General features: G+C 41.2%; 2 protein-coding genes across 2 annotated transcripts; both read right to left on the bottom strand.

Moving 5' to 3' along the window:
* Window positions 1–606: 606 nt before the first annotated feature.
* On the bottom strand, window positions 607–6155 carry LOC114429374 (probable RNA-binding protein 19). The gene is given in 27 exon segments (XM_028398251.1): window positions 607–686; window positions 774–894; window positions 992–1056; window positions 1059–1096; window positions 1192–1308; window positions 1446–1501; window positions 1594–1673; window positions 1777–1837; window positions 1908–2050; window positions 2146–2215; window positions 2308–2429; window positions 2432–2507; window positions 2595–2705; window positions 2832–2928; window positions 3006–3024; window positions 3027–3129; window positions 3229–3359; window positions 3450–3659; window positions 3871–3942; window positions 4393–4471; window positions 4547–4606; window positions 4681–4940; window positions 5075–5303; window positions 5425–5463; window positions 5559–5670; window positions 5727–5935; window positions 6010–6155. Coding segments are annotated over 27 exon segments (2796 nt in total). The 5' UTR covers window positions 6046–6155.
* Window positions 6156–8365: 2210 nt separating this feature from the next.
* LOC114429377 (solute carrier family 2, facilitated glucose transporter member 11-like) lies at window positions 8366–10612 on the bottom strand (the record flags this gene model as incomplete). The annotated part of the gene is made up of 10 exons (XM_028398253.1): window positions 8366–8503; window positions 8591–8718; window positions 8795–8870; window positions 8953–9054; window positions 9174–9284; window positions 9391–9578; window positions 9802–9950; window positions 10034–10163; window positions 10243–10367; window positions 10452–10612. Coding segments are annotated over 10 exons (1308 nt in total), but the record flags the coding sequence as incomplete, so codon positions are not given.
* Window positions 10613–10728: the final 116 nt, after the last annotated feature.

Here is a 10728-nt window from a genome sequence, read left to right as displayed (position 1 = left end):
TCATGTTTGTAAATATGAAACTCATTTTTTTAATGCCGCTATCACTACTAGCATTTTAAAACTCTCGAACTACTGCTCTGTACTTACATTTAAATGTGAATTCGGCACTCCTGCCGTGCCGCTCGCTTGGTCCGTCATTGTACTATTGGACAAAAAGTAGGCCCGCAAAGCATTGTGGGATATTTAAGGCCACGAAGGATGGTAGCGATGCGTCCTCCAAATTCAGGCAAAAGGAGGACGCATTTGGAGGACGCATTTGAAGGACCCTTCGACTTTTGGCGAATTGGGACAGCCTTCGCGCAGCTTTGTGACGTAAGCGGCCTTAAAATGCGCACTGCGAAGGATGCAGACCCTGAATTGAGACACAGCTCTACACTTTTTTACAGCGCCACAAACACAACACGAGACATGAAGTAATACAAACAGAATTGAAATCATGAAATTAAATTTTATATAAAACTGACATCAGTCTCATGAAATTGTACAAAACATGTAATGAAGTAAATTCTGAGATTAACACCAGTTAGCAGTTGACAGTCCTATTCACACAGAACACATAGCAAGATTGTGTTGACGTTTTCACAGAAATGGCAGCGTTTAGACCCTTTAGTCTTCTGCACCACCATCAGCTTCCATTGTCTCCAGGATTCCTTCCATAACCTCAGACTTCCGCTTTTTGGCAGCCACTGATGTGGAAAAGAAGGAAATAAATATATTTATTATATATTTTTTTTTTATATTTTTTTCTGTATTTTAACACCTAGTGGACATACCGTGAAAGTGTTCAGCTGTTTTTCGTCTAAGTGTCTCCACTGTCTCCTCAGCATCTGCCCACTCCAACACTAGACGTCTCCCGTACAGATGGGTGCTGTGGCACAGCGCAGCAAATGCTTTCTAAAGAGAAAACAGAGGAATACAATTTATAACCACATCACAATGTCCAATATTATGTAAACATTAAGCACATGGATCAATCAAATCCTGCACAAACCTTAGCATCCTGTTTGGTGAGGAAATCAACAAAACCAAAGCCTCTATGATTCCCTGAGCCAGCTGCTTTTTTGGCAGACGGACAGTTTTTAGCTCTCCAAATGTGCTGGTAAAATGGGAAGAAAATCATAGCATTAAAATTATCTCCAAACAGTGTCAATGTAAAATAAAATAGCAGCTGTGTGCGTTTTTATCTTCTACCTGAAGAGTTCACGGATTTCCCTGACAGTGGCTTGGAAGGGAACATTGCGAACAAGGATCTTGGATCCGGTCTGCTTCTTCTCAACCTGCTTCTTTTTCCGTGACACTTCAGTGGGTCTGTAAAGGGGGCAAAAGAGTATGTAGTGACAACAGCAGGTTACACATCTAGCTGCAGTTTGTAGTGTTAATTGGAAGACCTGCTCATAGGGGTGTGAAAGGGTAAAAAAAAAATGTCTTTCTTTTGGACATCTTACCTTATGGCTCTTTCAGAAATCTTCACCTCTAACTTGTGATCATCCACAGTGCAGTGCTGGTAAAGGGATAGGCAAAGGGGAATACACATTAGCCAAAGACCAGGTAGACTAGAAAACCTAGGTTTCAGAGAGAAAATGGGGCTGGTACCTGCAGCTGCCTCAGGGCCTTCTGTGCTGCCTCTGCTGTCTGATACTGGACAAAACCGTAACCCATGGACAACAGTTTACCTGGAAGACCAAGCAACAAGGACGTTGATCATAGACAGAACAATGTAATACAAATCACCAAAATCTTTTTTAAATGAGTAATACCAGTTCTAATGTCAGGTACCTGTTTTGTCTTTCTTTGTGGAGATGCTACAGGATTTGACCTTCCCACATTTGGAGAATGTCTGCAAAAAATAATCTCTTTAATAACTGTGTCTAAATGTAACAGTGCTAAGTATTTATGAATATAACTACCTCCTGTAGTTTCTCCTCCGTCGTGCTGAAATTCAGATTCTTAATGAAAAGTGTAGAACCAGAAACAGATTCTTCCTCCTCCTCTTCTTCCTCTTCCTCCTCCTCCTCCTCCTTCTTTTCCTCTTTCACAGCCTCTTCTTTATCTAATAACTTGTTTAGACAGATCAAATATATAGTCTGGTTATTATGTGTCTACTGGACACCAAAGCTTTAAAAGATTGTATTTGGTGGATTCTACCTGGTTCAGGTTTAGATGCAACAAACACTCCAACAGGCGCCCACTCCAAATACAGTGGGACATGATGGAACTGTAGTTAAAAAAATAACAAGGTACAAATTTATGGATCAGGGTCAACGCATGTTGTCAGGTCAGATTTAGCAGGTGAAAAGGAATACACACCTTGCTGTATGCCAGCTTTGTGAAGGCTCGTTTTGCTTCAGTTGGCTCCAGGAACTCGATGATGGCAGTAAGTCCTGAAGGTGGCAGCAGCACTCGGCCTAAAGAGCCATGAGGCGAGAAAGTTCCTCAAGCTCTGACACCAGAACTCCAGCTGGAAGATTTTTCACCAGGATCACAGTTGTGCTCCTTGCTGCTGCTGCCTGTACAGAAAGGGGCCAAAAGAAGGAACAATCAACTTCAACATTTCTGCATGTCAACTCTGGTAAAAATGTTTATATTACCCATACCTGACTGAAGGAGTCCAGACAGACACTGTTGTCCAGTAGGAACTGTCGAGTCTCCTGGACAATCTGCGTCTCTCCGAGTGCCATCCTCACTGCGACACTTCCCTTCGACTCCTGCAGAATAGAGCATGGACCAAAGAGGTTTATCTTATGATCAGTAATTCCAATATTAGCACACAATGATGACACAATAGGTGCAACAGTGAAAGATAATGCAGAAATGGAGGTATATGCACTCACATGGTCCAGGACTTGGCTTTTGGTGGTGTTGTATTTTTCAGCAATGGCATCAGCCACTGCACTTGTTCCCAGAAATAAAGTGTTCCAGTTGTGTGAGCTGGAAAGAAGCACACATTGTGTAATTAAAAAGCACAGCAAATGGATAAGTTGAGTTAATAATCTTGTAATGTATACCTGGAACTTGATGCTTTTTTTTAGCATCTTTTTGTCGTTTGTAAGACGAGGAGCCAGCACCACCAGCTTCAGCTTCAGTTTTTTCCTTCTTTACAGTGGAGGGAAGCAGGTGAAGCAGTCTACCCTAAGAGTATGAGAAGAAATGTTTTCCATCAGCCTGAACTCATCGTAGCTTAAGTAAATCTACAGTTGATTAAAGAGAGATGCATTATGATTAAAAAACCTGAAATATGTGTCCGTCAAGCTGAGCAAGAGCTGTCACTGCATTCTCTGGTATCATGTAGGATATGAAAGCAAAGCCTTTAGGTCTCTTGGTTAGTGTGTCAATGGGGAAGAGCACCTCAGACAAAGGACCTGTAAAAATGTAGAATTATAAGATACCCATGTGAACATCAACTTAATTTTGCTAGAAGAAATGTACATTTAAAGCTTTTTTTAATTTACCATGTTTTGCAAATAACTCTTTAATGTCCTCTTCTGTGCAAGTGTATGGAAGGTTTCTGACGAACAGCCGCCCTGACTCGGAAACATCTTCCTGCTCCTCGTCATCTTTGAGCTTTCTGGTGAAATTTCTTTCAAATTCTTTGTCCTTTCTGTCCCTTTTGTCCTTTCCACCAGAGGAATCCACACGGAAAACCTCAATGTAACGCCCCCCTGAAAACACAGGCACATTTTGAACCTGCCGTCTTAATATGTGCTTTAGGCTGATCATTCTATATTAAAGCTGTCGAACACAATGCTGTTAAAAAGTACAAGGCAAAACTCAGTAAATCATGTTAATATTAAGTAATAAAATATTTTAAGTGTAACAGTCTACACCTAACAACATTCACTCGCAGAAATAACAGGTCAATATATTCCTCACCTATGTAGTCTTTATTCTTCTTCAAAGCCTTTTCCACTTCTTCTTCAGAGTGCAAGTCCACATATACATAACCTAAAACACACACATTATTAGGTTTTCTTTCAACATATTCACATATCTGAAACATCTCCAGAGCATTTTACTGCCACTGTTGTGTCTGACAGGAGGAAATGTTTTCTTTGGGTTATAAGACTCTCTTCTCTTTCACCAAACAAAAGCAACATCTCAGTCCCTAGCATTCCTCTGTCTGGCTTAGTCCTGCACAGACTTCCATTTCAGACATGGCTGAATCATTCAGTATTGTCTTGCTGTACTACAAGATACCAATCCTCAATTTTAAGTGCAAATCACATTCTTACAGGGTCAACGTTAAAAAGCATAGACTAGACCCCGCTCAACTAAACAGCACTTGGAAATATTTTTTAAAGAATGACATTTTCAGAGGGGGACTAATAATCTTTTCTCCAACTGCATACAGAGACATATGAAAAAAAACGTAAGCAAAACATATCTACGAATTACCTGTCCTATTTCCACTTTCGTTCTTTCCGATCCTGATTGCTGCAGGTTTCAGTGGGGTCATGAACTCCCGAATTTGTTGCTAATAAAGTTACAAACAAAGATTAGTTGAAATATATCCAGGTCACTGCAGATCTTTAGGTATTTGTTTCCTCACCTCTTTAACATTGAACGGCACTCCTCTGAGTTTCACTGTAAACTCTGTTGTTGGCCCCATCTGCAACAAACAACAAACATGTAGGTATAAATGTGAATCTGTCAATCTTTAAGTGAGCTGCTGTGAACAGTCACCTCCTTCTCGCTGGTGCTCTTTGTCTTGCTCTGCTTCTTATTCTCAGATGAAGCTGTAGTTCTGGTCTTTGAAAGGTTTTCTCTTTCACCACTCTCATAGGCACTGTCTGTGTGCTGTACAGGACCATCATCCTCTTCTTCACCATCATCTCCATCGTTCCTTTCTGCATCCTCCTCCATGACGTCCTCTGTGTGTGCCACCTTTGAGCGCAGGTAGTCCATATCTGATAAGCTGGACTTCAGTGCTTCTTTAGTGGCACCTGAAAGCAACGATGGCACATAACTGATTATTTGTATTTTCCTAAGTCTATGTGAGTAGGATTGTATAAACTCTTTATGTATAATATTACTCTTTATTGAGATGTTCCTCAATGAATCTATACCAGGTACTAACCTTCATTTTCATCATCATCATCATCATCATCACCATCTTCTTCTTCTTCTTCTTCTTCCGAATCAAAGTTGAGGTAGTCCTCTGAAGCAGGCTTCTTCTTGCTCGGAGTCTTTGTCTGTTTCCTGTCAGCATCAGTTTTGTCCTGCACTGTGTCATTCACCCAGGTCGGTACTTGGCTTCGATTCTGATGCACTGACAGAAACTCCTTGAATCCCTCTTCTTCCTCCAGCTGGGAAGCGTAAAACCCACAAAACTCAAGCATCACATAAACTGTTGCAAAATCAAACCTGTGCTTTAGTGTTGAATTTTACATTCATCTTGCATCATATTAAACAGCAGATAAAACTCACATTTCCCAGTGCACTTGTGGTTTCCTGCTTCCTTGCTTTCTGTGAAACAGAGACATTATTTTACTGAAAAAAAGTGCACATTCGGTGGTCCCAAAGGAGGACATCCATTTTCGTGCGTGTGCAGGTGTGTCTACCTTTTTGCTATCAGTGTCAGTTGGAGCAGAGGGTTTGTCCTGGCCTGAGCTGTGAGTGTGTTTACTCCAGGCTTTGGCTTTAGTGGGGTCTCCAAATGCTTTACACATCCACCTAGAGGAAAACGACGACCATTTGTTCACATATGTGAAATTTAGAACAACATCAACACGTGTGCAGAGGCGTGAATTCATACCGTCACTCTGGAGGTGTCCACAAAGCTCTTGTTAAAATGTTTCAGGGCTCTGTTTGCATCTTCCTCCGTTTTAAAACCTACAAAACCGAACTTGCGGAACTTCCCGTCCTTAGTAAACTTCAGCGAGCTGTCTGTCACGGTGCCAAAGGCAGCAAACATGGACCTGAACCTCTCCTCCTTCATCTGCACACAACATACAGCTATTTTCAGAGAGTCTGAAGACGAAATGCCACAGTTACTGTCAGCGGGTTACTTACCCCGTTGGGGAGATTTTTCACGATGAGTCTTGACATAGTTGTCGTCGTTGTAATTCCACTAAAACACCAGAGGTACCTTTTTTAAATAAATGTCAACAAACGAGCGTGGAAGCTTCTCTATGCCGCCATATTGGATCGGAGGAGCTTCTTCTTCTGCGTCTTCTTTTCCTCCTTTCACATGAGCGCCACCTGGTGGATTAGGTTGACCAGCAACAGACAATAGGAAAAACAACAATGCCTCCCTTTGTCATTTCAGTTCTTAATAAAGACATCAAATGAATAAAAAAACATGTTTAAAACACATTCCCTAAAATCCAAACTGTAAAATTCTAGATGGTAAAAAGTTTTATGGGCAGCTGCCTCGTATCTAAAAGTACAGATCCTAATCATCAGGTCCAGCAATATCCTTACTTACTACTCACTGCCAATTTCCTGTATTTAAATGTTTTTCATGAATATGAGCATTAAAGACTAACATCATGTGAAAGGATAAGCAGCTTAGGATTATGTCTTATTAGGTTATATTTTTATATTATCTTGTACAGAGGTCCTTTGTCAAAACCTCAGAAGGTCATTGTGAATCAAAGAAACAAAAAACAACTGTACTCACTTCTTGAACAGCATGATGTCCTCATTGGACTGAAAGTATCCAGACTGCGTTCGGTGTTGCAGCTCTTTGATATTCATTTAAAACTTTTTACTAGTGTTTGTGCGTGCTGTGTAACCTGGGGCCATGTAGTTGTAGCAGCACAAGAAAAACACTATTAAGCAGGCATGAATGGCCTGTCGACTGCACTTAATGCAAGTCAGAAAAACAGCAGGGTGCACAGTACGTACACAGAGCACAGCGAACATCAGGAAGGGTTTAATGAGAGCCCACAGCTTTCATTTTTCAAACACGTCCCCTCGTGAGTTAATCTGCCCATTTATGGTCTCTGCTTCATGCTGAAGGAAGGGGGGCTTGTTGCTTAAAATCAGTAGCAATTGTTAAAATTATTGTCCACCAACATTTTCCCTGCTAAGTGAAGCATATTGTTTTAAATCAGGAGGGTGGTGAGCCTCATGGTCATCACACACAATACATTTCCAGGATGTTAACATTAGGTGATGAGGAAAGAAAACTTAACAAGAGACAAAACCCTAATCTGACCAAACTTTGCTCATAGCTGCTGTTAGTGGTTTTGAATTTAAGCCTATTATGGGAGTTTGATTTGGTGCCAAATACTCACTAGCAGTACTCAGTGGGTTTACTATAGTAGCTTGGAAGACACATTTACTTTCACCAAGTAGATGTTTGATGTTTTGCAGATAATACTTGCAGAGTAGACATGCAGTGAATCTGTCATGAGCATGTGAGAAATATGTCGATAACAGACTCAAACTGATGTTACATTAGATATTTTACAGCAAGCAGGCAACATAAGAAGCAGTTCATTTCTAATCTATTGTCTGTTTATGTACAATTTTGGCCAAATACTAAGACACTCATTTACTCCTGCTAATACTCTTTCCACCCCTGTAAATACATGCATGACAAACACTTGAGTGCAGCCTTTGTTCTCTGGATCACATGCTGGACTGAAGGATTATAAATATCAAGCGGCCTAAACTGCATGCAAAGTTCAGTCTGAGCTTAGTCGCTGGTTAGAAAACAGTTTTCATAAACTGATCTTTATTGAAAAATCTCAGTAGAACATTATAAAAGTTGGACATTCATCATGGCAAAACATTAAAAACACACAAGTTTGCAGAGTGACTGGAGAGATGTTCCTATGGCTATCCAGCACATCTCTGAAAGCACCGTAGTTCACTGTATGATTCTGTGTTGTTGTTGTTATATTGTGCTGTGTGTGGGCTATAAATCCTCATGTTTGTGCACAAATATTGTGAGATATGAAAAAACATTCACCCTTGAGTCTTGGATTACAGTCTGGGTGTGTAAAACCCTCCATCCCCACCTTGCATCGCTCTCTCTCTCTCTCTCTCTCTCTCACACACACACACCTAAAGGATGATGACTGATACCTTAAAATTGATGCAAGCCAGTTCTAAATCTGAGAAATGTTATGGCCAAGTTAATAAGTCAAGGCACTTGGACTTAAACATAGTTTTTATTTTGTGATCTGTAGACATTTCATTGCTCCCCCAACCACCTTCACTCATGGTGCAAATCTTCCATTCAGGGACTGAGGCACCAGTTTCCTAATACTTGAGTAGTGCTGACTTCACATAACTCATACTTTTTATGTAATCTGATATTTTATTATTTTGACTTAACTATATATATATATTCACTTGGAAAGTTTGAGGCAATCGGTTTCCAAACTTTTTTTAAGTAATGTCAACTTATTACACTTTACAGAGCGGACTGGAAGTCATTCTGGATTTCAAGAAAGGTTTTGCCCTTTGTTTCAGGAACAACAAGGAAAATGTATGTTGCCACCGAGGAGCAGACGCCCAAGAAGACCAGGAAACAGTACTGCTGCAGTCCGATCTGTAAAAGCAACGTGCAAGTGACCGATGAAACTACATCACCAACTAAACAACTAAAGATATATTCTCAACCAGTCTGAACACTTACCACAATAAAAGGGAAGACCAGGCCCACAAAGAAGAAGCTCAACCAATTCACTGACCCTGCAATCATGTATGCTGAAGGGCGGGAGGTCTGAATGAACAGCTCAGTGGTTAAGATGTTTGTCACGCCACCTTCACAGGAGAAGAAGGAATCACTGTTATAAGAGCTGCATCAGTGAAGGAAAGAGTTACTAATTTAGCCACTCACCCGGTCCTAAGCCAAAACTCAAGATAAAAGCAAAAACACAGGCCATGCTCAAGTATGGGAAAACTGGACTGGTATCCTGGAAGAAGAAAATCACACACACACACAATGTTAATGAGGATGATGATTTTTTTTCCAAGTCTGGTCTTGAGGTTAATCACCTGGAAAGTGAGCGTCAGTGTGAATAAAATGCAGCAGATACTCATGAGAGTGTATCCTCCTGTGATGAGCACTTTTCTTCCCAGGCGGTCGATGAGCATACCCTGTGGGACGCACAGAGTGTCACAAGACCAAAAAGACTCCACACAAGGGCGTCTGACCTTGGTTCCAGTTCCAGGTTTCTAGTGTTATGAGCATTTCCATGTAAGAGACTCATACTTACACATGTTAAAGCAGTGAGGCACTCACAGGCACCAGTGCCTACGGTGACATATGGAATTTTTTCACCGGGAATACCAGATTGTCTGAACACGTAATCTGCATAGAAGTAAATCTGTAAATGCAGATGAGGAACACCAAATTAACAACACACTTTTTAAAGACATTTTGTTGTCATGTGGTCATTGATGTGGTCACCATGAGGAGCATCGTGTACATACAGCATTGATGCCGTTCAGCTGTTGTGCGGCGTTGAGCAGCACGATGGTGAGAAGCTGCCAGCGCACACTGCGGTCAGCAAACAGCTCCCATGGTTTCTTGGCCTGGAATCCCACTAAATTGTTCTTCTCCTTCATGATATCCTCCAGTTCATCCTCTAAGGCAGATGAGCCATGCAGCTGCTTCAGGGCTGCAGGCAGGAAGCACATGCTTGAAGTCAACTGTAGACGCTGCTTATCTGATCAGGCTGCAGCTTCTGATATTTAAAAGTCAAAGCTGTGTTTCACGTTGCTGTCCCAGTGTGAGAATGTGGTCATGTGCAGACAGAAATCACCATCTGCCAAGTTTCTTTGACTACACTGTCACATTCACTAAATCCATCATTGCTGGCAAAACAGACAAGGTGATCTCACCTTTCTTGCATCCCTCATCATCTCCTTTGTCAATGAGCAGATAACGGGGGCTCTCTGGGAACCAGGGCAGGATCAGGAGCTGCAGAATTGCTGGGATGCATGTGGTGGACAGCAGGATGGGCCAGTACTCCTCTTTGCCCAGGAACTCTCTGTACAATCACACCAGCATGTCAGATCTGTGCGTAGAGGTTGAAATACCACACGAACTGTGCTGTTTTTATTAGTTTTTTACTTGAGGCCCATCACTTGACCAGTCAGAATCCCACCAGTGATGAAAATGGAGGTTCCCATTCCCATGAAACCACGTAAAGAGGTTGGAGCTATTTCCCCCAAATACAGAGGTTGAACACAAATAGCAATGCCTGGAAACATTAAATTCAGTTAAATGGACATTTCTGACTGTCTTTTACTACACAAGTAAAAACCTTTAAATGTGTTTACCTGCATGGATTCCAGAAAAAAAACGTCCAATGATGAGTAATTCAAAAAATCCTGCAGGGTAACTCAGACCCATCAGCAGAGCAGCTGTTAAAGCAAATACATTATTGGTCAGCAGTGTCCCTTTCCTGGGGAGAACAAAAACACACAAGTCAACAAGAAACCTTTACACAAAACATTTTTAACATTACACATTTTTAATCATTGCCTACCTCCCAAGTTTTACAGACAGCGTCCCACCAATGGATGCGCCTATAAATCCTCCTAAGGTGAAAACAGACACGATAGTGGACCAGAGAAGAGTAAGACCATCGTGTGATATGTCTGTTTGGTAACGCTCCTTCCACGTTTGGTTGATGAAATTTTGCACATACTGGAGGTATCAGCAGAAAAAGAAGAAGAAGATAGAAATCAACAGGGCAGATCATAAAGTTATAACATGCACAGACATGAATTTTAACTTTTAATGCAGCATTTTATGGGACATAA

Source organism: Parambassis ranga, unplaced genomic scaffold (assembly GCF_900634625.1).
Source record: "Parambassis ranga unplaced genomic scaffold, fParRan2.1 scaffold_123_arrow_ctg1, whole genome shotgun sequence".
Lineage (NCBI taxonomy): Eukaryota > Metazoa > Chordata > Actinopteri > Ambassidae > Parambassis > Parambassis ranga.
This window is presented reverse-complemented; position numbering and strand designations above follow the sequence as displayed.